This window comes from Equus asinus, chromosome 11, assembly GCF_041296235.1.
Source record: "Equus asinus isolate D_3611 breed Donkey chromosome 11, EquAss-T2T_v2, whole genome shotgun sequence".
NCBI lineage: Eukaryota > Metazoa > Chordata > Mammalia > Perissodactyla > Equidae > Equus > Equus asinus.
Window position 1 is genome coordinate 28694668 of NC_091800.1, and position 27693 is coordinate 28722360.

At 37.3% G+C, this 27693-nt stretch overlaps 1 protein-coding gene across 8 annotated transcripts in view; it reads left to right on the forward strand.

Moving 5' to 3' along the window:
• The window catches only part of ZC3H13 (zinc finger CCCH-type containing 13), a 97152-nt gene extending 88938 nt beyond the window's left edge, over window positions 1-8214 (forward strand). For all 8 annotated transcript variants that reach the window (XM_014838894.3, XM_070520682.1, XM_070520683.1 and 5 more), the window contains 2 exons: window positions 1030-1193; window positions 6384-8214. In XM_014838894.3, coding sequence (XP_014694380.1) covers window positions 1030-1193; window positions 6384-6554 — 335 coding nt within the window. In that variant the 3' untranslated portion in view covers window positions 6555-8214. The remainder of the gene's footprint in view (window positions 1-1029; window positions 1194-6383) is intronic.
• The last annotated feature ends 19479 nt before the right edge of the window (window positions 8215-27693 follow it).

Below are 27693 nucleotides of genomic sequence, written 5' to 3' on the forward strand. Positions count from 1 at the left end.
GATTCTGATAAGACACCAGAGTTTGCAAAGTAGTTTTGAGATTTTCTTTATATTTATTTATGCTTTTCTTATATACCTATTTTCTAGGTATGTAACTTATTGACTAGGTGTATTACATGGGACTAGTTTCTTGTTAATTATCTAATTGGATTGTTTATGCTTTGCAGTTCAGAAGATGAAATATGTAATGTGACTCTCTTCATTCTCAGTCAAATGTGTCTGTTTTGTTTTACCTAGGAGTGATTCACTGCTTCCTTCGTGGGCTTTGACGATAATCTGTTTGATCATGTTGTTATTGAAGTGGGACCTGGTACCTTTGGTGCTCTTGGCCAACTTAGAATGCTAGCTTTGAAGTTACTACTCTGTTATTTGTTTGGATTACTGACTGGCCCTATTGAGTTATTTTGACTTCCTTTTTGTCTATTTTTAACTTAAACTAATTTTATTAAATCCTTCCTTAATTCTTTTATTTTTATAAAGTTTGCTTTCTCCCTATTTTGCATGTTATGACTTAAAACTAAGTGATTTTAATTTAATACATTGTCCCAGGTTTTCATAGTAACTAAATCTAGGGTAAAATTTGCAGGTTGTCACCTAATCATTCTCTTGATTCTTTCAGAGGTCACAGAATGTAGTCACATTACTACATTTGAATCTTGCCATAATAAAGCTTGAAATCTACATCAAGTGGTAGTTGATGGTTAGCAATATACTAAATTTGACTTCAGTAATTTTTAACTTGAACTTTTCTTCCCAGTCATAGCCAGTAATCAATATCTAAATTCTCCCAGGTCTGCTTTTCTTGTATCTTAAACTTAAAGTGCTATGAGAATATTTATTTTTGTTTGAGACTAGCAACAAAACTACATCTTGAAAGGTCCTTCACAGAGAATTTATTGCCTTTAATATAAAATAATTTTCACCAATGTTGATAACTTTGATTAAAGACTTTGTGAAATATTCATCTGAACAGTTGGTAACACTTTCCTGTTTTAGGAAAACTTAATGCATGTTTATTTTTATTGAAAGATGCAGACAGTCTTTTTGAACACGAATTGGGGGCTCTCAACATGGCTGCATTACTACGAAAAGAAGAAAGAGCAAATCTTCTTAGCAATCTTGGACCATGTTGTAAAGCATTATGCTTCAGACGGGATTCTGCAATTCGAAAGCAGCTTGTTAAAAATGAAAAGGTACTGTTGTTTCCTTGGGAAAAAAATGGAAAGTGTTTGTTAAATAGTATGAATGACATATTTTCTATTTGATTGCTTTAAGGTGAGATTCAAGTCTCATCTGTTTTTATGAGTTTAGTTTCCTAGTGTTTTACACATGTAAAAGAAAATTTTCATTTTATTTAATAGTATTGATGAACATTTGTATTGAATAACAATTTGTTATTCCACTTAGAAAGTTGCAAATACTCTATTTCTGTGGAGTATTTTTTATTTATGAAAAGTTTCTTTAGATAATAACACATACAGAAATTTATTTAAATTGAAGATCAAGGAAAAAATTTGCCAGACACAGAGTGATTAGGATATATATAGGAATAGTGTTTGTGAGAATGTACCAACTGGGAAGAAACAGAAGTAAATATAAGTGATTATATGTAAGCATTTACTTGAGAATAATAAAGGGAATTGAAAAGTAAAAGAAGTAGAAATTAGATTTAGGAGGATCTGATCATGAGAAATTGAAAACATCTTAGGCTTTTTTAAAATGAAGAAACTAGGATTTTTTATTTGGGTGTGTGGTGGGCATGAGTAGTATGACAAAAGAGAATTGTTCCTAAAAAGTTAGAGAAACGTTTAATTTATTAGCTTTTTACTAGGAGACATTTAGGAAAGCATTTCCAAAGAAAAGAATATTTGTGAAAAAGAGAGAGAGGAACTCATCTCCAGACATTAGAATGGAAACAGATATGAGTAAAAGAAACTTTGAGAGTCTTCCCTGCTTAAAGGCCTGGCTCAGAATTACTATATAGTTGCTACAATCATTCTTTCGTTTGCACTCCCATTTCAATATGTATATTATTTAGTTCTTTTTATTCTGTTGCTTAGATGCCCATTCTCCTTGCAGCCTTTCTCAACTGGAAATTTCTCTGAGAGAATTAAGCCCTAGTGCCCTAGCATGCATGCAATGAATCAACTTTTCTTCCATGCATGTAGAATGCTACTGATTACTACCATCCTTGGTTTTGAATTTAAAAATAATCACTCAGATCATTTTCTGTTTGGTTCAGGTAAGGAACCCCAGTTGAGAAAGACTGTACAGTTTGCAGTCTCTTCAGAATCCTGCCCCTTTTTTATAAAAAATATTTTGTCACATTCCCTGGTTCCACCTGTAATATGCCATACTGCCCCCTCAAAAATTGTGACAACCATAAACATCCCTGCAAAAATCTTAATGAGAATCATTGTTCAGAACCTTATAATTCTTCAATACAGGGCACAGATCATTAACATGCATATTAAGATGCATATTAACATATGCCACATTATAAAAAGTTATAATGGCACATTATAAATGTCTTAAATGATCATCTGAAGAAAGCATTGTAAGCTTTCTGTTTGCTCAGTGTTAAAAATATCATCACAAAAGCTGAAAAGAAAGGACACAACTAAAAAAATTAATTTCACATGCTAGAGAGCCTCATGAAAAATCCTAAGAAAAACAAACAAAAATATTTAAATTATATATGACTGGAAAAGAAAAGTACAGAATAGGACCATTTATTGAGGTAACTAGTACCTCTTATCAGGTGATGGAAAGAAAGTAAAAAAACCCTATAAACAACTCTGCACACATAAATTTAACAATTTAGAAGAAATGAGTCAATTCCTATAATAGCCATGAACTACCAAAACTTACTCAAGAAGTAATAGATAACCTGAATAGTCCTATGTCTGTTTTGGGGGGTTTTTTTCATTGAATTTGTAGTTAAAAACCTGAAAAAGAAATCTTCAGTCTCAGATGGTTTCACTGGCAAAAATCTACCAAATATTTAAGGAAGAAATAACACCAATTCTACTCAGTTTCTTCCAGAAAATTGAAGAGGCAGGAATACTTCTCAACTCATTTTATGAGGCCAGCAGTACTCTGATATCAAAACCAAAGATATCATTAGAAAAGAAAACTGCATGCAGATCAATATCTCTCATGGACATGAACATGGACTTAAAAACCCTCAAAAATAATAGGAAATCGAATCTAGCAACATATGAAAAGACTACCATACCATGACCAAGTATGATTTATCCTCAGAATGAAAGGCTGGGTTACTATTCTAAAATTATTCAATGTAATCCACATATTAACAGACTAAAGAAGAAAAAATATATAATCGCATCAATTGATGCGAAAAAAGCATTTGACAAAATTCAGCATTCCTTTACAATAAAAATTCTTAGCAAGCTGTTAGAAAGAATCTTTACTTTATAAAGGGCATCTACAAAATACCTACTAACATCATACTTAATGGTAAAAGTTTGAAAGATTTCCCCCAGAGATCAGGAACAAGGCAAGGATGTCCTCTCTCAGTACCCCTACTCAGTATTTTACTGGAAGACCTAGCTAGTTCAAAAAGGCGTATAGATTGAAAAGGAAGAAATAAAGCTCTTTTCACAGAAAACATGGTTGCCCACATAAAAAGTTTCAAGGAATTTACCAAAAATACTCTTAAAACTTATAAGTGAGTTTAACAAGGCCACAGGATACAAAGTTAGCATACAAAAAACAATTATATTTCTATATACTAACAGTATGTAGAAGTACCTGGTAATCAAAATGTAAAAATAATACTGTTTACACTGGCTCCCCCCAAAAATGAAATTTATACTTAGGTATAAATTTAACAAAACACATGCAGGATTTATGTGCTGAAAACTGTAAAACACTGATAAAAATATCAAGACCTAAATAAATGGAGAGACATATCATGTTCACGCATGGGAAGTCTCAGTATGGCTAAGATGATGAGTCTCCCCAAATTAATCTACAGATTTAACACAAAATGCTAGTCAAAATCCCAGTGTGATGTTTTGTAGATATAGGCAATCTGACTCTAAAATTAGACAGGAAGTCAAAGCAACTAGAATAGCAAGAATAATTTTTTAAGAAGACAAATAAAGTTGGAGCTTCACCTGATTTCAAGACTTACTATAAAGCCACAGTATTCAAGATAGTGTGGTATTGATGAAGACACTTAAATCAGTGAAACAGAGTCCAGAAATAAACCATCAGATATGACCAGTCACTTACGGCAGAGAGGTTTAAAAACAGTTGTTTTTTGTTTTGAGATCATTGATCTTCATCAAACTGTAAAACTTTTGTTCTGTGAAAGAGATTGAGAATAAAAAGACAAATATACTGGAAGGAAGTATTTGTAAATCACATTTTCAAAAAAGGGCTTGTATCCAGAATATATAAAGAACTCTCAAAAATTAACAGTAAGAAAACAAGCAACCCAATTTTTTTAAGTGGGCAGAAGACTTAACAGACACATCACCAAAGAGGACATATAGATGGCTAATAAGCACATGAAAGATGTTTAACGTTATTAGCCATTAGGGAATGCAAATTAAAACTGCAGTGAGATACCATTAACAACGTATTACAATAACTAAAAAACAAACAACAAAAAAAGCCCTGACAATATCAGTTGTCAGTAAGGATGCAGAGCAGTTGAAACTCCCGTATATTGCTGATGAGAATGCAAAATGGTAAAGCCACTTTGGAAAAACGGCTTGGTTATTTCTTATAAAGTTAATTATATCCTTATTATATGACTCAGCAAGCCCATTGGTAGGTATTTACCTTGGAAAAAAGAAAGCTTATGTTCATGTGTAAATCTGTCCACAAAGTTTTTAGTAGCTCTATTCATAATCTCCAAAACTGGAAACAACCCCAATATTCTTCAGCTGGCTAATAGATAAAAACTATGGTACATCCATACAATGAATTACTAATTAGTAATAAAAAAAATAAGCAAACTATTGGTACTATCAACAACATGGATGGATCTGAAAGGCATTACATTGAGGGAAAGAAACTAGTTTCAAAAGATGATATGCTGTATGATTCCATTTATATGATGTTCTAGAAAAGGCAGAACTATAACAGAGAACATTATCATTGGTTGCCAGGGGTTAAAGTTAAGAAGAGGGTGTGGATAATACAAAGGGACAGCAAAGGGAGTATTTTGAGTCATGAAACTTCTCTATTCTGATTGTGGTTGATGGTCATATGAATTTGTACATGAGTAAAAACTCACAGAACTATACATAGAGAGTTGTTTTTACTGTATCACAACTTATAAATATATATATATTTCTTTTGGTGAGGAATAGTGGCCCTGAGCTCACATCTGTGCCAGTCTGCCTCTGTTTTATATGTGGGTCGCTGCCTCACCATGGCTTGATGAGTTGTGTAGGTCCGTGCCCGGGACCCAAACCCATGAACCTGGGCCGCCAAAATAGAGCACACCGAACTTAACTGCCATGCCACTGGGCCGGCCCCAAAATATATATATTTTTTAAATGCAGATGTGATCAAGGAAACACTGTTCGTTTAAGGATCCTAGGAAGGAGAAAAATGGCAGAATGCTGGAGATGTTCAAATCTTACCTTATTTTATTTTCTGCCCATGGTTGGAGAACATTTGACAAAATTTTATGAAAATAACTTGGAAAAGTTCTAATGTAGCTTTAAGTTACAATAATAGAGATAGACATTTTAGTAGAATGGAGATAGTAGTTTTTCTGTATACTGTGTGGATCAGCTGTCTTCGAGTAGTTTTTCTGTATACTGCGTGGATCAGCTGTCTTCGAGTAGTTTTTCTGTATGCTGCATGGATCAGCTGTCTTCGAGAGGATTGCTTCAGTTCTAGAGCCCGTATTTTATGGGACATTAACAGACTGGTAAGGGAGTGTGGAATGTTTAGTGCTTCTCTTCAGAGACCTGAAATGTTGACATGTAAAAGTATGATTGAATTAGTGTGGAGCTCCATAGAAGGGATTTTATGCCAACACATACAAGAAATAGTACCATTCACCAATAGAATGTGCAGTGTGTTGTTTCTTTCATTTTGTTATGATGAAGTAAAACTCGTTGATTGCCTGTCAGGGATTGTCGGGGAGATTCCTACTTTAAGCAAGAGGTTGGACTAGGTGCCCTCTAAAGATTGCTTTCTTTTCTAAGATTCCAAGTCTGAAAACATTTCCTAGTTTTGCTTTTAAATGTCCGATACAGCTAACGTAATATCCATCCCAAATTAGTTTTTCTTATAACTGTGATATTTTTGTTAGTAGTTAACCTGCCTGTCTTTGCTACTGTCAACTGACAATGTGCATTTTGTTGAAATTTGTTTTTGTTTTCTCCAATTAGGGCACTGTAAAACAAGCTTACACCAATGCTCCAATGGTCGACAATGAATTACTCCGACTGAGTCTTCGACTGTTTAAGCGGAAGACTACTTGCCATGCCCCAGGACATGAAAAGACTGAAGATAATAAACTCCCACAGTCTGCTGTCCAGCAGGAACTGTGTGTGTCTTAAGACTGAAGTGCACTGACGCTTGTGGTGCTCTCTTCCTTCAGCAGTACATATTCTTTTTCCAAGTTCTTTGGTTTGACAAGCGTTATGAGTGACAAAGGCAGAAAGGATTTATCAGCCATGCTAAAGGAGTGAAGAAAAACTTTGATCTAAAGTTTAAAGTTACCAGTTTTGGCTAACTTTTTACATAAATTTTTAGACAGTACTTGATAGTCATGCAAAATAATGTGAAAGCGTCTAGATTTAGTAGTTTATTCTGTACCTTTTGTTAAAACTGAAGATTTTGGAAAATGGTTGTCACAGCTCTTCCAAGCCTATGAATATTTTTTATGAAATGAAGCCACTGACTTATGTTCTGGATCATCCCTACAGAAACTGCGATTTCGTTTAGGAACAGTGTGTTCACAGAGTGAGTGCACACGCTGTGCAGGGCCGTACTGCGCAGAACACTTGAAAGGGGTGCTGGTCTTGCATGCCGTGTTTGTGGGCAGACCTCCAGCACGAGGGAGCCAGAACACTTTTGTCCTTTCTAATGTTCTAAAAACATTACTTAATGGGTCTTTGTGTTTGTTTTTAAATATATGTGCATTGTTGCAATGTATATTGGATATATTTGGATTCTGAATGGTTTTGTTATCAGAGACTGTCTACTATTTTTATTTTTAATAAATGTACCTTCCCATTCCTTGTTCTAGGTTTACTTTGCTCTTCATTAATCTTATTCCTGATGTTCTGAAATATGTCATCAACAGTCCATATTTCATATTTTACTGTTCAAGTCCTTATTTTTGGACACCTGTAAATAATGTGATAAGAGTTGAGGATGTACTTCACATGTAGCTCAGTAATACTTGAAACAAACCACAAGTTAGCAAACTTATGGAATCTGAGCTTTAAAATCCTACCATCATATTTTTTGGAGCTATGACCGTTGATTACATTAAACTGCCTCCAGCCTATAATATGTAAAGCAAATTACTTTTTAAAAATTATAGTACATCTATTTTATTCTGTATGCACATATTTAACTCATAAAGTGGACTCTTAGGAGGGTTTGAAATGGACCCCAAGCTGCAGAATTTGTGGGCAGACAGTAATAATAATAATAAAGAAAACCAATCAAAATTTGTAATTTGATCATTGTCTCTCACAGGTTTTTGTTAAAACTTTGATCCTGTGTTCCCTATCTCAGTAGTTGTGTGTCCTCTTCTGTAAAGGTAACAGAATTCTACTAGTGTCAAGTTTCTGTTCACTTTAAGAAAATTTGTACAAGGTACCTACCCAGCGAAGGAAATGGTCTTGTTTTCAGATGACTTTAAAAGCATGTACAAGAAAATTGCAAGCAGCACCAAAAAAAAGTGTAATCAGATTTTCCTGATGTCCTTTTCTTTTTCCGATTGGTAAATGTTTTGAATAAAGAGAAAAGAAAAGATAAAAGTTAATGATTCTGGAGAATGAATACCCTTTAGAAAACTACTTCCTGCTTGTGGTGGATGATGTCATCCTTTGTAGCATAAAGATTTAAAGTCCTAGAACTTCTAATTCCTGACTAGGAATATTTCACAAGTTATTTATTTACAGAATGAAAACTGTGTAGTTATATTTGCCATATAGTCAAATCTGTTGCCTTTTTAGTTTTGAATAAATATCTTTTTCTAAGGTTGTTTTGGAACGATTCCTTTGTTCTCTTAGTCACGTTATTGAGAGCTTTATGTTCCTAGTGGGAATGTACTGTTAAGTCTCCATTTTTTTAATTCAAAGTTCTATATATTGCTAATCATAAACTGGTAAAATTCTTCTATAGCAAATCTTTTTATTGAATTTTCCATAAAAGCACTTGGACCATAATTAAAGTCTAATGAAACCAGTTTTCCTGAAAACAGCTTTCAGTCTATAAATTATTTGCTAGTACAGTTAAAGGTCTCCTGTCTCATAACCGATGGATCAAGTTTGTCCATTTGCCGTAAGTACACAGCTGGACTCCGGCTGCTGGTGGTAAGGACCTGTCTAGATGGGGAAGGGTCAAGAGGATGTCTGCAATCCTAAACAAAATGAGAGTTAACACATGCTTACACTATTGAGTCAGCTGTTGGATTTTTTGGCACCTGTCCTCACTATTTAGTTAAGGGTTGTACTAACTTACAATAGCTGATAACTTTATTTCACAAAAATTTCTAACTATCCAAGTAGTAACTTAATATGCTGAAAAACCTGACGTGTTACTTCTCTTTATTCCGGTCAGTAACTTCAGGTTGTCTTCCCTATCCTACCCCGTGACTACAGTAGGATTTTATGACTTGATTGACTTGAAAGTTTGTGGCATCGGCAGAATGTCCCACATTATTCCTTACTGTCCGATTGGGTAAAGATTAAGGTACGGTAGTTTCTATATTGTCAGTGATGCTTTTAAACTTCAGAAGAGCCACCGTCTGAACGACTTGTTATTTAAAAAGGTATATGGGTTCCAGTTGAGACAGCGATGTGGGAGGATCCTGAGCTCACCTCCCCAGAGATACTGAATCTAACAGCTACAAACAGAACAGTTTCCTCTTGGAAAAAAAAAAAACTAGCTGAATGACTCCTAAACCTCGGGCAAATAAGAAAAAGCCTACTTCAAGGAGGTAGGAGAGGCTGAGACACAGCCATAAACCCCACCCTCTGCACAGTGACCCACAATTGGGAGAGAACTCGCAACTCTGAGCTTCTTCCTGAGGAGCAAAAGGTTTGAACCTTATATCTTGCACCCCAATTTTTTTGGCCTGCACCTGAGAGACAAGCCCCCAAAACATCTTGCTTTGAAAGCCGGTGGGGCTTTGGTCCCTGAGACCTACAAAGCTATAGGGAACTGAGAAACAGTCTTTGAAGGGCTTACACTCCCCCCACCACCACGGCCAGGGCCCAGTACAGAGGCAGCTGACTGAAATGTGCCCAGATTCTGTGAAAGAGGCTTATTTGCTTATCTTAAAGCATCCACCTGAAAGGCAGGCATTTAATTTAAAACACATCTAAAACAGACCAGCGAGCGCCATCTTTGCACTCTCCCTCTGCCTCGCTCCAGCTTCCTGTTATCTCTTGAAAAGGAGCTTGTACACACCTGATGCCCTGATTTTTGTGGTTGCCACCCAGGGAACACGACTACATCACCTGGCTCTGGGGGCCAGTGGGGTTTATGTATGTCGGTCCCACAGGCCTGTAACAAACAGAGAAAGAGTTATTAACCGGCTACTACCTTGGGGCACAGCAGAGGCAACAAACAGAACTCAGTCTTCCTGCAAAAGAGGCCTATTAGTTTATCTTCATAGCTGTGGCCTGAGGACCAGGCTTCTAATTAAAAGCACTTCTAAGGGCTGACTGTAATCCTCTCCACAGACTTCACAAGGCAGGCACTGTCTTTGCACTCCCCTCTACTGAGCTCCAGAACACCAGTATTTTCCAGAGGGGAACCTGTACACACATCTAGCGCTCTGGTTTTTAGGTCTGGTGCCCTGGTTTGCTTGGCCACTGCCCAGTGGATGCCCCTTGATTGCCTGGCTTTGGTGGCATTGGGGCTTGTATTTGTGAGTCCAACGGGGCTGTAACAAATGGAGAGACGGTTCTTGGCTGCCTACTACCGCCAAAGCACAGTGCAGAGACAGCAGACTGAATCACACCCCAGGTTTTTCTGTGGAAGAGGCCTATTCACTTGTCTTGGTGCTTTGGCCTGAGGGGCAGGCTTCTGGTTTGGCACACTTCTAGGGGCTTACTTAGGTGCTCTCTGGGATGGAGACCAATGGGCATCATCTTTGCAGTCTCCTTCCTTGCTCTGAGTTGTGTACACACCTTGTACCCCAGCTTTTGTGGCTGCTTCCTAGAGGACACTTCCATTTATAGCTTGACTCTGCTGGCCAGTGGGGCTTGTGTTTCCAGGTTCAACAGGACAGTAGCAAAGAAACAGTTCTTAACTGGCTATCACCCCAGAGCTCAGGACTGAGGGAGCAGACAGAAATTGCCATCTCCCAGTCTTCCGCAGAAAGAAGTATATTTACATATTTTAAAAGCTGCTGCCTGAGGGTCTGCTTTCCAAACAGTAAATCTAAGTACTGACTAAGATCCTCTCCTTGAGACACTGACAGGTTTTGTAACACCCTTACCTATTGGGAGACACTAAAAATAAAGTAGGGTGCTTGGACAATCAGAAAGGTTTGAGAGACAATAAAGGGCTAGGGAAGGGTTGAACAATAAGGTTTGGCTTCTACATGAGGCCACTCCTTCAAGACTGGGAGAGGTGACTGTCTTATCTAATGCATAGAAACCAACACAGAGAGTCAAGAAATATGAAGAAAAACATGAATATGTTCCTAACAAAAGAAGAAGTAAAACCTCACAAAGAGACCTGAAGGAAGTGGAGATAGTGATTTGTCTGATAAAGAGTTCAAAATAATGGCTGTAAATCCGCTGACTGAGCTCAGGAGAAGAATGGATGAACATAGTGAGAATTTCAACAAGGAGATAGAAAATATAAAAAGGTACCAAACAGAAGTCAGATGAATATAGTAAGTGAACTGAAAAATACAATAGAGGGATTCAACAGCAGATTAGAAGAAAGGATCAGTTAACTTGAAGTCAAGGAAGTGACACTCACCCAATCAGAGCAGCAAATAGCAAAAAGAATGAAAAAGAATTAAGATAGCTTTAGAGACTCATGGGACAACATCAAGGAGACCAACATTTGCATTATAGGGGTCTTAGAAGGAGAAGAGAGAGAGAAAGGGGCAGAAAACTTATATGAAGAAATGTTGGCTGGAAACTGCTCCAATCTGGGGAAAGAAACAGACATCCAGATTCAGAAAGCCCAAATGGTTCCAAATAAGATGAATCCAAAGAGACCCACACTGATATGCATTACAATTAAATTGTCAAAAGTTAAAAAGACTAGGAGAGAATCTTAAAAGCAGGAAGGAAAAAACAACTTCTTACCTAGAAGGAACTCCCATAAGACTTTCAGCAGATTTTTCAGCAGAAACTTTGCAGGCCAGAAGGGAGTGGCACGTGTTAAAGTGCTGAAATTAAAAAACTGTCAGCCAAGAATACTCTCCCCAGCAAAGTTATCCTTCCAAATGGAAGGAAACATAGAGTTTTCCAGACTAGGAAAAGCTAAAGTTGTTCATCACCACTGGACCAGCCTTAGTAGAAATGTTACAGGGACTTCTTTAACCTAAAATAATAGTAACTAATTCATAACAGGAAACCATTAATCTCACTGGTAAAGGTAAATATATAGTAAAATTCAGAATAATCTAATGTTGTGAAGGTGGTGGGTTAATCATTTATAGAGCTAGTATAAAGGTTAAAGGACAAAAGTAGTAAAAATAACTCTAACTACAATAATTTGTTAATGGATACACAATAGATGTAAATTGTGACATCAAAACAAAATAAGAGGGAGTATTAAAATGTAGAACTTTAGAATTAATTCAGGCTTAAGTTGTTATTGACTTAAAATAGACTGTTATAATTATAAGCTGTTTTATATAAGGCTCATTGTAACCACAAAGCAAAAACCTATAATAGATACACAAAAGATAAACAGAAAGGAATAGAAGCATACCACTACAGAAAATCATCAAATCTCAAAGGAAGAGAGCAAGAGAAGAAGAAGGAACCAAGGAAGTACAAAATGGCCAGAAAACAATTAACAAAATGACAATAAGTACATACCTATCAATAATGACTTTAAACATAAATAGACCAAATTCTACAATCAAAAGACTTAAAGTAGCTGAATGGATTAAAAAAACAAGATCTATCTGTATGCTGCCTACAAGAGATTCACTTCAGATGTATGGACACACACAGACGTGAAGGATGGAAAAAGATATTCTGTGCAAAAAGAAACCAAAAGAAAGTTGGAGTAGTTATACTTACATCAGAAAAAAATAAACTTTAAGACAAAGACGGTAGTAAGAGACAAAGAAAATCATTATATAAAGGGTCAATTCAATAAGAAGATATAACATTTTAAATATTTATGCAGCTGGCATAGGAGCACCTAAATATATAAAGCAAATATTAACAGACCTCAAGGGAGAGAGAGGCAGCAATAAAATAATAGTAGGGAACTTTAATACCCCACTTTCATCAGTGGCTAGGTCATCGAGACAGAAAATCAATGGGGAAATATTGGCCTTAAATGACACATTAGACCAAATGGACTTGCAGACATATACAGAGCATTCCATTCAAAAGCTACAGAATACATGTTCTTCTCAAGAGCACATGGAACAGTCTTCAGCATAGATCATATGTTAGGCCACAAAACAAATGATAATAAATTTAGAAAGACTGAAATCATATCAAGCATCTTTTCCAACCCCAATGGTATGAAGCTAGAAATCAATTACAAAAAAAGCCCTGGAAAATTCACAAGTATGTAGAGATTAAACACCATGTTACTGAACAACCTATAGGTCAAAGAAGAAATCAAAAGAGAAATTAAAAATACCTTGAGACAAATGAAAACAGATATACAACATACCAAAACATTTACTATAAAGCAGTTCTAAGAACAATATTCATAGCAATAAATCCCTACATTAAAAAACAAGAAAGATCTTAATAAACAACCTAACTTTACACCTCAAGGAACTAGAAAAAGAACAAAACCAAAGTTAGTAGAAGGAAGGAGATAATAAAAATTGGAGCAGAAATAAATGAAATAGAGACTAAAAAGACAATAGAAAAGATCAATGAAACTAAGAGCAGGTTTTTAAAAAGATAAAATTGACAAAACTATAGCTAGACTCATATAGAAAAAAATACATACATGACTCAAATAAATAAAATCAAATATGAAAAAGGAGATGTTACCACTGATACCACACAAACACAAAGGACCATGAGACTACTATGAACAATTATTCACCAACAAATTGGACAACCTACAAGAAATGGATATATTCCTAGAAACATACAACCTACTAAAATTGAATCATGAAGAAATAGAAAATCTGAACAGACCAATTACTAATAATGAGATTGAATCAATAGTCAAAAACCTCTCAATAAAAAAAGTCCAAGACCAGAAGGCTTCATTGGTGAATTCTACCAAACATTTACAGAATAATTAATGCCAATCCTTCTCAAACTCTTCCAAAAGATAAAAGAGGAAGAAACATTTTCGAACTTACTTTAAAAGGCCAGAATTACCATGATAACAAAGCCAGACAGGAACACCACTAGAAAGAAAATTATAGACCAATATCCCTGATAAACAGAGAGGCAAAAATCCTCAACAAAACATTAGCAAACCAAATTCAACAATACATTAAAGAGATCATACACCATCACCAAGTAGGGTTTATTCTGGGGATGCAAGGATGGTTCAACATCTGTAAATCCATCAACGTGATATACCACATTAACAAAACGAAGAATAAAAATCATATGATCATCTCGATAGATGAAGAAAAAGCACTGGACAAAATTCAATATACACTCATAATAAAAACTCTCAGTAAAGTGGTTATAGAGGGAATGAAAGTCATATATGACAAGACCACAGTTATCATCATACTCAATGGTGAAAAGCTGAAAGCTTTTCTTCTAAGATCAGAAATAAGACAAGGTTGCCCACTCTCACCACTTTTATTCAACATAATATTGGAAGTCCTAGCCAGAGCAATTAGGCAAGAATAAGAAATAAAAGTCATCCAAACTGGAAAGGAAGAAGTAAAACTCACTATTTGCAGGTGACATGATATTACATATAGAATCCCTAAACTCCATCAAAAAACTGTTAGAACTGATAAATTAATTCAGTAAAGTTTCAGGATATAAAATAAGTATGAAAAAATCAGTTACACTTCTATACACTAATAACAAAGTATCATAAAGAGAAATTAAGAAAGCAATACCATTTTTCTCTCTTTTTTTTTTTTTTGAGGAAGATTAACCCTGAGCTAACTACTGCCAGTCCTCCTCCTTTTGCTGAGGAAGACTGGCCCTGAGCTAACATCCGTGCCCATCTTCCTCTACTTTATATGTGGGACGCCTACCACAGCATGGTGTGCCAAGCAGTGCCATGTCCACACCTGGGATCCAAAATGGCGAACCCCGGGCTGCTGCAAAGTGGAACGTGCGAACTTAACTGCTGTGCCACCGGGCCAGCCCCAGCAATATCATTTATGATTGCATCAAAAAGAATACAATGCCCAGGAATAAATTTAACCAAGGAGATAAAAGACCTATACACTCAAACCTATAAAACATTGATGAAGAAAAGTGAAGATGACACAAATAAATGGAATGATATCTCATACTCATGAATTGGAAGAATTAATATTTTTAAAACGTCCAGTCTACTCAAAGCACTCTACAAGATTCAATGTAATTGCTATCAAAATTCCAATGGCAATTTCACAGAAATAGAACAAACAATCCTAAAATGTATATGGAACCACAAAAGACCTCAAATAGTCAAAGTGATCTTGAGACAGATGAACAAAGCCGGAGGCATCACACTCCCTGATTTCAAACTATATTACAAATCTATAATAATTAAAACAGTATGGTATTGGCATGAAACAGACACATAGATCAATGGACAGAATAGAAAGTCCAGAAATAAACCCACGCATATATGGTCAATTAATTTATGACAAAGGAGCCAAGAATTTACAATGAGGAAAGGACCATCTCTTCAATAAATGGTGTTGTGAAAGGTAGATAGCCACAGCAAAAGAAAAAAAGCACTCAACTACTATCTTATACCATACACAAAAATCAACTCAAAATGGGGGCTGGCCCCGTGGCCTAGTGGTTAGGTTCACGCGCTCCGCTGCAGGCGGCCCAGTGTTTCTTTGGTTCGAATCCTGGGCGCGGACATGGCACTGCTCATCAAACCACGCTGAGGCAGCGTCCCACATACCACAACTAGAAGAACCCACAACAAAGAATATACAACTATGTACCGGGGGCTTTGGGAGAAAAAGGAAAAAAATAAAATCTTTAAAAAAATTAAAAAAAAAAATCAACTCAAAATGGATTAAAAACTTGAATGTAAGTCCTGAATCCATAAAACCTCTAGAAGAAAACATAAGCAGTAAGTTCCTTAACATTGGTTGGTGATGATTTTTTGGATTTGGCACCAAAAGCAAAGGCAACAAAAGCAAAAATAAACAAGTAGGAATACATCAAACTAAAAAGCTTCTGCACAGCAAAGGGAACCATTGACAAAATGAAAAGGAAATTTACCAAATAGAATTTATTTGCCAGTCATATATCTAATAAGGGGTTCACATCCAAGATACATAAAAACCTCATACAAATCAGTAGCAAAAATACCAAATAATTCCATCAAAAAATGGGCAGAGGATCTGAGTAGACATTTCTCCAAAAAGACATACAGATGGCCAACAGGTACATGAAAATGTGCTCAACATCATTAATCATCAGGGAAATGCAAATCAAAACCACAATGATATATCACCTCACACCTGTTAGAATGGCTATTATCAAAAAGATGAGATAAAAAGTGTTGATGAGGATGTGAAGAAAAGGGAACACTTATGCACTGTTGGTAGGGAGGCAAATTGGTGCAGCCACTATGGAAAACAGCTTGGAGACCCCTGAAAAAATTGAAAATCTAACTACCATATGATCCAGCAATTCCACTTCAGGGTATTTATCTGAAGAAAACAAAAATACTAACCTGAAGAGATATCCTCACCCTCATGTTCATTGCAGCATTACTTACAATATCCAGGACATGGAAGCAACCTAAGTATTCATTGATGGATGAATGGATAAAGAAAAGATGGTATGGTCATGCATTGCTTAATGATGGGGATACATTCTGAGAAATGTGTTGTTAGGCAATCTCATCATTGTGTGAAAATCATTGAGTAGACTTACATAAACCTAGATGGTATAGCCTACTACAGGCTATATGGTACTAATCTCATGAAACCACTCTTGTAGTGGTCTGTCATTGACCAAAACACATTATGCAGCACATGACTGTATATATACACAATGGAATATTATTCAGCCATAAAAAAGAATAAAGTCTTGTCACTTGCAACAACATGGAAGGACCATGAAGGTATTAAGCTAAGTGAAATAAGTCAGACAGAGAAAGATAAATACTGTATGATATCACTTATATGTGAAATCTAAAAAAAAAAAAAAAAAAACTCATAAATACAGAGAACAAATTGGTGATTGCCAGAGGTGAGGGTGGGGGGTGGGCAAAATAGATGAAGGTGGTCAAAAGGTACAAACCTCCAGTTATAAAATAATTAAGTCCTGGGGATGTCATGTACAGCATGGTGAGTATAGAATAATACTGTACTGCATATTTGAAAGTTGCTAAGAGAGTAAACTTTAAAAGTTCTCATCACAAGGAAAAGAAGATTGTTACTATGTATAGTGATGGATGGTAACAAGACTTATTGTGATCATTTTGCAATATGCACAAATATCAAATCATTGTGTTGTACACTTGAAACTAATATAATGTTATATGTCAATTATATCTCAATAAAAAAATTCCTCCACACATAAAAATAAATAAGCAAAATTTTTAAAAAATTTATGGAACCCTCCCACTTTCAAGGGGTGTTCCCTTTTACCTATTTCCCCAGCTAAAATTATATAGCCATCTTTCTAGAGATTGTATTTAAATTTGAACTTGGATTTGTCTTTCTATCATTTCTTTCTAAAAAAAATCTCTAAACTACCTAATAAACTTCCTTTATTCATTAATTTTATTAATCTTCCTATTTGAGTATTTTGAAAGCACTGGCATATTCTAGGGGACTCTGTACTTTGAGAGGTGAAATAAGATTTTTTAAAATAACCTTCTACATGGATCTGTAGACATAATTTCCCAACTTTGAGATGTTTCTTCTTTCAGATTTTCTGTCATATTTTCCTGATATGCATCTTTGTGGATTTAGTCATTTTGAATAACTTAGGTGCATTCTTTTCTGCACTAATGCTCTTTTGGTTGTAATAGAAATACAACTGCAGTAGCTTAGGCAAAGATAGGGAAGTAAACATGTGAATAAAATAACTATAAATCGCAATAATTGCAATGAAAGGAAAAACCAAAGAGCTGAGCTGGAAAATAATGGAGTGCAGGTTGGGGTGGGGTACTAGTTTAGACTGATGATCAGAGAAGGTCTCATGTATATGATGAGACCTAAAAAATGAAAAGCAGCTAGCAGGGCAAAGAGTAGGGAAGAGCATTTCAGGCAGAGGGACTGGAATATGCAAAGGCCTGAACTAGGAAAAGAGCTTTGGTACATTCCAAGAACTGAAAGACTAGTACAGCTCAGCTTTGGGTGGATTGGAGGGATGTGGGTGGAGAAAATGCTAGAGAGAGGGTCTAGAACAGTGCTTTTCAACAGAATTTGCCACAATGATGGAAATGTTCTGTATCTCCACTGCCCAATATAATAGCCAATAACTTTATGCAGCTAATAAACACTTGAAATGTGGCTAGTGTGAGTTCTGAGTTTTTAAAATTTTGCAGAACATTAACATTTAACAGCTATATGTGGCCAGTGGCTACCATTTTGGACAGTCCAAGTCTAAATCTTGGCACAGCCTAGTGGATTATGGAAGAGGTTCCCAAAGTAGTAAACAAGATGAGCCTTTTTTGTTGTAACTGTTTTATATTTAATGTTGGTTGTTTCTATTTATGGCAAGTGGTACTGATTTTTTATTAACCGTAGCAACGTAACATTTCCTTTGGGAATAAATGGCTAAACAAATTAAGTAGAAGAGGTAACAGGGAAATAGGACAAACTTACTGGTGCTCAAATAACTGAAGTTTAGAAAGTGCAGACTACATATGAAGTTAAAATTTTATCTAAAGGCAAAAATAGAGGGGAATAATGAAATTATAAAAGGTTCTGCTTCCTCTCTTTGAGCCAAACCAGGTCTAGGAGAGTTCCCACAGCCAATCTTGCTCTTCTCTGTCGCCTGATTGTTACGAATAAGGGACATAGCTTTTGCTTTTCAGAAGGGAAAATTTCACATTCAGAAAGGGTATTTTTTGCTGAGATCTACTGCTGTCAGTTTCGTCTTGATTCACTGTACTTCCTCCTTTCACTTTCTCCCCACCACTTCTGCTAAATCTCAGCCCTTTTGGAAGCCCTTATGTCTGTATTTTGACATCTGAAGATTATATCTGTCTCCTAGTTTCACTGGAAAAAGAATTTATGGAGTATTTTTACTGTCTCTTTGTTGCTTATGTACAATTTGTAGGGGGAAAAAAGGGATCAATATTGATTTGTGCAGCCACGTTCATACTGAAGTCCTCTCTAGACCAAAATTTAATCCAATGGTCACTTTAATTCTCAGCTCGTATAGTCCCATCGGGATGCTTTCTGTCTTAGATGAATACCCATGTTGAATTAATACTTGGAATTATTATATTAATATAGATCAAATAAATGAACTAACCTTCATTTATTTCATGTCATCCTGATAGATGGGAATCATATTTTCTCTCTTTGTTGACATTTCCTTTGTGATAATTATCACATGGCCACCTCTAGAAGCAAAGGAGACTGGAAAATTGAGTATTTAGTTTTCCTAGACCCAATGTTAGAAGTGACCAGAGGAGGTGAGGGTTGGATATAGGTGTTAGGTTTGCCAACCAGTGGTGTCTTCCACAATCTCGGTAGTAAGGAGGAACACTGGCATCAGTTCAGCCCTGTTGATACCAACCTCTTAAGACTGAACAATAGTGCAGAGACCTGGGTGCTAATCCTACTTCTGCCACAAACTGGCAGTGTGACCTTGAGCAAGCCACTGTACCTTGGCTTCCTCATCTATCAAGTAAGCGGGTGGTAGAGAATCACAGGATTTTGACAGAAAGCTGATGTACAATGGCTCAGAGACATGCCAAAGATGTGTCAGTTTGCTTGTCAGGAGCCGAGTGCACCATTTGGAGTACGGGATAGGAAAACGTCTCATTGCTTAGCAATGAGAGCGAAGACTAGGACAGGATTTTGACTATGAAAATCTTCTAATGCTTCTTAATATTCCTCCTGCAGCAGAAACTTTAATTCAGGTTGTGACTTCAGGGTCAGGATTTTCTCCTGGCATTAATATAGATTAAATCTATGTGTCTGTCTGTCTATCTATCTATCTATCTATCTATCTATCTATCTATCTATCTACCTACCTACCTGCCTACTTACCTATCTCTCCAGGTTTATAATTAAGGGCACTCAGCTTGAATCTGGGCTGGACTTGATGACTTGCTTCTAAAGAACAGAGAAATATGAATGGATAAATGGCAGAGATAAAAGTGAGTGACTTCCAAACCTAGGTCATAAAAGGCATGGTGGCTTCTTATTTGCTCTCTTGGATCACTTGTTCTGGGGAAAGCCAGCTGCCATGTCATGAGAACATTTCAAACCACTTTATGGAGAAGTCCACATGGTGAGAAACCCAGACTTTCTGTCAATAGCCATGGGAGTGCGCCATCTTGGAAGCAGATGCTCCAGCCCCAGTGAAGCCTTCAAGGCTTCTTTTTAACTCTTTAGCTTAATTTTGTTGTGGTTTTAAACTAGATTTCTTCCTTTATAAGAAGACATAAAGGACATGGCATTTAAATCATACTTTTTACATTTGTCTGTTTACATAGTATCTTCAAAATAAGCTGAATCTAAAGATAGCTGTGATTTGAAGATTACTGGAATATAATTGGACATCTTTGAATCTACATGCCTTAATCATTCCAGATAAAGTCTAATTGGCAGCAGAAGTCTTCTGTAGGTGCAGAGATACCCAAGAAAACTTTGGACCAAATCACAAAAGTCTATTCAAATTAAATGAGATAGGTATGTAAAATTGCTGTGTAAACTATAAAGTGCTGTACAAATGCAAGATCCCTGCAGCTATCATTTTCATCTCAGCAGTTCTTTACAAAGAATGGACCGAATTGTGTCCCCCATACACGCCAAATTCATATGTTGAAATCCCAACCCCCAGCACCTCAGAATGTAAAGAATTTGGAGATGAAGTCTTTAAAGAGATGATTACATTATAAAGAGACCATTAGGGTGGGACCCTAATCCAGTATGACTGGTGCCCATATAAGAAGAGAAAGAGATACCAGGGGTGTGAGAGCAGTGAGGAACATCCATGTGAAGAGGCAGCAAGACAGACGACCATCTGCACATCGAGGAGAGAGGCCTCAGAAGAGGGCAACCTGCTGGCACCTTGACCTTGGACTTCCAGTCTCCAGAGCAGTGAGAAAATAAATTTCTGTTTTTAAGCCACTCAGTCTGTGGTGTCTTGTTATGCTGTCCTAGCAAGTGAACATAGGCAGCTTTTAGAGCTGTCACTTCTCCATTCTGTACCTTCTCACAGCCACAGTTCAAGTATAGGTTCACATCATCATTATTAAAAATACTCACAGAATAAGGTTTTTTGTTAAGCATTACAAGTTGCCTTCAATAACCTTCAAATATACCACACAACAATCTATTTACAATTAATCAAGCCCAACATAGTTTATTCCTGCATAACCCATAAGTTAGGGCAAAATACTCTACAGTTTATACCAGATACTTCCTCAGTACTGGCAGGCAGGAAAAGGGGAATTACACCTTCTTTCTGATCTCTAACACGTGATAAAAGCATTGGGAGAATTACAGCTATGAGTTGCTTAACGATGGGCATACGTTCTGAGAAATGTGTTGTTAGGCGATTTTGTTGTTGGGCAAACATCACAGAGTGCACTTACACAAACCCAGATGGCATAGCCTACTACATGCTTAGGCTATATGGTACTAATCTTATGGAACCACTGTCATATATGCATTTTGTTGTTGACTGAAACGTCATTATGTGGCACAAGACTGTGAATGAAATTGAATATGAAGAATGATTCTGATTTTAAAGCACATTGTTTGGAAACTAACAAAAACATCAAAATGACACAAAAACACCTGTTAACCCTAAATCTTAGATCTCATCATTTCTTGATTTGGACTATTCAACAGCCTCCTGGCTGCCATTGTTATTCAGACACCCTCCCTCTGTCCCATTTTCCTAACCCATTCTCCACGAGGTCACAAGAATAATTGTTCTAAATTATCCTAATATACACATGTGATCCACCTGGTTTCTAGCTGGAGTCCTGCCACTGTCAAGAAATATGAACTTAAGCAAATTACTTAATCTCTCTGAGTGTCACTTTCTCATTCTATAAGGTAAGGGAGTTGAATTACAGGTTGTTTTAAATTTCCAAGAATTTTTCTGTCACTCCTCTGCTTAAAAATCTGCTAATGCTTTACGTTTTCCATGGAACCAAGTCCAAACACACAGCTTGGCCTGTGAAGGCCCTTCACAATCTCACCCCAGTCTACCTTCTAGCCACGTCTCCCTCCCATCACAATTTCTTCTTTCTTCTTATACCAAATAGATCTCCGTGGCTCTGTGTGTCTGGTCATTTTCTGTGAGACCAGACTCTTGGGTATTGTGTCTTGGCCACCTTGTGTGTCCAGTGTAGGACACTGACAGGGTTCAGAACATGCTACCCAAAAATATGGCACCTTGATGTACTGCATATTTTAAGCTGAAGGAATTTGAGACACAGTAGGAGGAAGATCTCTCTGACCTTCCGCCACCCTTCTTCTAGGGTCTTATGTGAGTGGTGTCCTCCCTAATCTCCAAGACGGAGGAATGCTGAGAAGAAGCCAAACAAATAGGGCTTGCAGCGTTTCCCCTGGTTTATTACATTAACTTCTTTGTCCCCTTTGTCCTGTCATTTTTCTCCACAACTTTCCACTCTTCATCAAACCTAGCATAAAAATATTCAAGTTTAACTCTTTCTTCAGGTCTTTATTTTCTTATAAAAGCTCCCATGTCACATAAAATTATATTAAATAAATTCAAATGCTATTCTCCTGTTCATCTGTCCGTCAGTTGAATTTTCAGACCCAGCCAGGGATCCTAAGAGGGTCGAGGGAAACTTTTCTTCCCATACAGCACAGTCCCAGACACATAAGCAGTTTCTTAATAAATGTTTGATGTTGCTTCTTCTGCCTTGAATACCCCCTGCCTGCTCATCACTCCAATGTCTCCTTTATTATTTATTAAATCTGTATTTTTCCTTCAGATACAATTCAAATGGCACTTCTTTGGTGAAACTTTTCTTTTCTATTTCAAATTAAATGTTCCTTCCTCTCTGTACCCTGCTTTTTTGGTCTGTCATAGCCTGTCTCTACATTATATAATTACAGTCCCTATGACCTCACTTCTTGTACAGTTACATTCTAGTTGGTTGGATAAGTGTCCAGCTTGTTTTCCAGACTATAAACAACCTGAATTCAGAGACCATTTCTAACCTAGAATTTTAGTCCCTGTTCTCATCTCTTTCCAGCACTGTGAATACTTTTTCACTTGAACATAGTGTTTAATTAATTAAATGAGGAAGCCATTAGACTGAGGTGGTTCCAATGTCTTAGCAACCTAAGTCTGAAATACCTCAAGGTTACAAAATCGAAACCAAAGGACCACGGATCACAAACAGCCAGCTAGGCTGGAGGCTGCAGCCCATCAATAATTTCTTTGCTTTGCTTCCTCCTTTTCTGTATAAAAATCCTGTTGGTGGAGCGTTGTTAACCGCTTCTGGTTTGGCACTGCCTGATTCAAGTCGATTTCTGCTCAAATAAACTCTTAAGATTTTTTTTTTAGCATACATCAGTTTGTCTTCTAACAATAGTGAAAACTCAAATGTTTACTGAATCCAGTTATGGAGTAAGTAAAATTTGTCTACTCTGTCATTCAATTTGTAAATATTTTTTCTATGGGTTTATTCCTTTAACTAAAGACAGTTTTGTGATAGAATCATTATAACTGGTCAGGTTCGAGTTGAGTCCACTTAAAACTTTTATCCTTTTAGTGTAGCTTTTTTTTTTTCATATTAACATGCAAATATAGGTCATAAAGATTTCTTAGGCCTCATTAATTTTTACTCTCTAATTCCCAGACTTCAGTTCTCTGCATTATTTTTCCCTGTCAATTGAGTTTCATCTGTAGTGATGGGGAAAAAGCAGACAAAATGATTAAAAATCACATTTAAATTATTTTAAAATGAAAAGTATAATACAGTTTTTACATTTGTGGCAGCAATCCTGTTTGAACTGTTATCTTCATTCTTGCTCTGTTTCAGGCCCACCCCCACCCCCCACCGTGGATAAATGCCAATTCTTTCCATCCACACTGCTGTCACATCGTAATATTTATGAATTCATTACAATTGTTCCAAATCATCAAGGGCAATTGAAGGCGTTGTCAGAACTGTTACTATGGTTAACCACATGCCTAGGACATTCACCACCATGGATGGAGCTTCAGGAAGTTAACCAGCAAGCCTATTAACAACCACTGGTGAGCCGCGTTAGAGACTACCACTTAATTAATCTTTGTATTGTGCTAATAAGGATGTTAAACAGATTCATCCTTGAATCTGATGGTTCATAGAGAATGTGAATTCCCTAAAGGACAACTGTGGCCAATTAAACTTGGCCATCCAACCAAGAAGCTCTTTTAGTCATTTTCAAGTTAAAAGGACTAGTAGCTAATTTCATAATAAGTTGATGACATTTCTAGTGGCTACATGTGAGATGTTATTACCATCTCTCCTGAAGATCTTTGCCTGTTCCTTCGGAAAAGAATCTCATATTACAATTCTTAAATGGATACTAGCTTTTATTTTCCAGCAGACTCCACAGGATGCGGCATAAAACTAAACTTGTGGCACTCATCTTTAAGAAGCGGACTCTTGTCGGGATGAGAAATGGGACATGCCAGAGGTGTCATTGTTCAATCAAGAACCCATTAGGTTAAAAAAAAAAATCTATCTAGAAGTTTATAGAATTAAACCAGAGGAAGATCATGTTGGATAGTTTTGTTTTGTTTTTTTTCAATTGGGAGAGTCTTGTTTACTTGTCGGTGGCCTATCATGTGGGGTTCGTGTGTGGGTGGGAGAGAGCTTGCCCCTAGACCTCAGAGGTCATAACTTGCCCCAGGATTCTATGGACATTGGTAACTAGTTAATCCCTAGCGTGGGTCCTAGGACCTCGGTGCTGGCTTCCTTTCCCCTGGGAAATGTGAAACAGAACAAATATTTACAGAAGTGTGAAAAGACTCTGCTGCTTGAGAGGAGTGTGCAAAGGGAAGGAGACCTTATAAGCACAGGTAAGGTGGAGATACCTATTTTTGAAGTGGCTTATAATTGCTGGCCATTAACACCATTCTCCTGTTTCCCCATCCACACTCCAAAAACCATCTGTATGGAAATATCTTTCTTCTTTCTCTCTCTGTGTGGGAAGAGAAAATTCCTCTGTTTAGGATACATAGGATGGGTAGGAGGCATTTCCCTGATCTTGAATGTGTTTTGTGTGCATAAATTGAAAGTTACTTCAATTATGAAAATGTTTTTCCCTCTGTTGGTGCATAATGTTGAGTAAGGCTTTTTGGTATTTTTAACTGTAAGAACAGCTTAAATACTGAGAATTAAAATGAACCTGCTGAGCATAAGTAATAACTGACTTTAATGACTGTGACAATGAGTTCATAAAATACATTCAAAGCTAGGTTTAAACAATGAACTCTCTGAAATCTAAGTACATACGTATTTACTTTAAGCTGTAAATAGCTTAAGCTGGTTTAAGACTTACTTAGTTGGAAACAGTTTTTAAACATTGAAATTTTGTGAATTAAAAAACATCCATATTGAATCAAAAAGACTTCAACCTAATCTTATCCACAAGTAGGCTGAAATTATGTTTTCATTTGAATGAAAATCCCAAATGCTGGAGGCTTTATGGATAACACTGAAACGTAATTCATTTTTGTTTCCTAATTCAGATTTTATTGTCTTAAATATGATGCGGTTTGTCTTAGATGCACACCCTACCTAATACTTAGTGCTATGATGTGCTAGAAAAGATCAGAGACACGAGTTAACTACTGGCATCAACTGGCTAGGTAGTAATGTTATTCTTTCTCACATTCCTACTGTAAACTCATTTTATATAATTCTCAGTATTTGGTTGACCATAGTCAACCTTTTATCACCCTTTTATCTTCCTCACCCTTTTATCTTCCAGAAACTTCTTACTGCAAAGAACCACCCTTCCCCACAAACTTAGACAAGACTTACAGATAAGACTCTTGTTCATCTACGACAAGACTAGACACAGACCCTCCGAATTCCCATTCTGTGTCGTATAAATGATTAGTTGTTTGTCCTCACTGGTCAATCTGGACTAAATATCCACTAATTTATCTTGACCAAACTGCAGTCAGGCTTCTCCCTTCCCCACAAACCCCTGGACGTTGACCTACCCTTCAGCTTTAAGAACAAGGAGCCAGCTCTCCATACATCGCCTTCTGAGACTCAGCCTGCCACAGGGAAAAACATTTTCTGATCGACTATCCAATCACCCGCATCCCCTCATCCCAATAGCCTACTCTTGTCCTGTTAGGCCTGTTTTCTCCTCCCTATAAAAGAAAATCCCTCTTCTGCCAGACCTTTGAGATGCTTCCAGATCTCAGGGTTGGACAGTTCTCCCTATTGGAATAGTCCCCTCCTCTAATTGCAATCATCCCTTTATAGTTTACAAAGCTCTTTCACCTACATGATTACGTTTTTATCCACTTTATGGACTAGAGTGACCAGTGAAGGAGGCGTTCTGGATGTGAGGAAAGGTATGCTCAGAGGGACTTGCCCAAGGCCAGTGGTAGAACATCCATTTCCTCTTCTTGGGTGCGCAGCTCTCCTACATTCTCCAACCCTCTTGCCTTGCAAGAGTGATGGATGTCACTTGCAGGCCTAGGACCTACTAACTCCCAAGAAAGCCTCCATACTCTCTTTGCTCTGCAGCTGTCTAGACCCAACAGAGAATCCTGCAGGAGACCCCACAGAGCTGTGGCATCAGAAACTGGAAGGAGCTCAGGTCCCCAAGTCATAGCTCAGAGGAGAGCCACTTGACCAGTGGGTTAAACTGCTGAGAGCTGGGTTGTTACAGCAGTGTACCTATCCTGACCCACTATATGGGTCAACAGACCACTCTTCCTGGTTTAAGCTAAAAAGAACTTATGAAAGATCCAGAGAAAAGCTTGAAGTTTATACAACCAGGAGTAGAACTGAGATCATACTGTAGAATTGTTGCTGAGCAGTCATCACATCTGCGCCCCAGGTGTGAACCCTGCAGCTTGCCGTGCCCATGCAGGATGCTCCTGATGAGCATCAAGGCTGCCCCAGGGAGAGAAGCCCAAGGTGTCCTGGCCTACATGCTGATCTACATGACCCAGTTCATATCTAAAGCTATATGACCATGATAACCAGACCCCACCTGCACTGATAACATTTAATGTCTTTTTATATCATCTTTCCTTTGTCTAGTAAAAATAAGTCACATACCTATGGCTTATAAATTTAGTCCTAACCCTCAACATATTGCAACTCTTCACTGCCCATGGGTCCTGTCCCCATGCCTGCAGCCCTTCACTGCCCAGGGGTCCTGTCCCCATACCTGCAGCCCTTCACTGCCCAGGGGTCCTGTCCCTGTGCTATTCTCTGAATAAAAGAGCACTACTATTAGACCTTGAGAGTCCAAGAAATCTTTTTTTCAAATCCTTGGCTCGCTGAGCCTGCATCATTCCCACTAGGAGCTCTGCACTGCTGCCTCCCTCAGAAGAATGGAGACTGTGTGGCAACTGCCTCTTCTTTTTCTGGCTTCTGAATGAGTCTTAGGTAGCAGCACTGATTGGTGGAGCCTAGTCACATGCTTGCCCACAGCCACAGAAAGAGGCTGGGAAAGTGAGTTTATTTCTTCTACTTTGGGGGAAACACATTCATTGCGTGAAGAATTCCCCAAACAGAGGACTGATGTTCAAAGATGCTGAACCAAAAGAACAACAAACATGCGCAACAGTCCAAATTCACTTTCACTAATTGCAAGTTACACCCTAAAGCACTCCACAAACTGAATGTGGCATTGCTGTCGGTGCATTCTAACCACCTCCACCACCAGAGGAATGGGCACAGGCCCTAATATTGGTTGACAGACTGCTGTTTGCCAGGCACTTCCCCATTCTGGTGTCTCGAGAATTCTCATAAACCTGT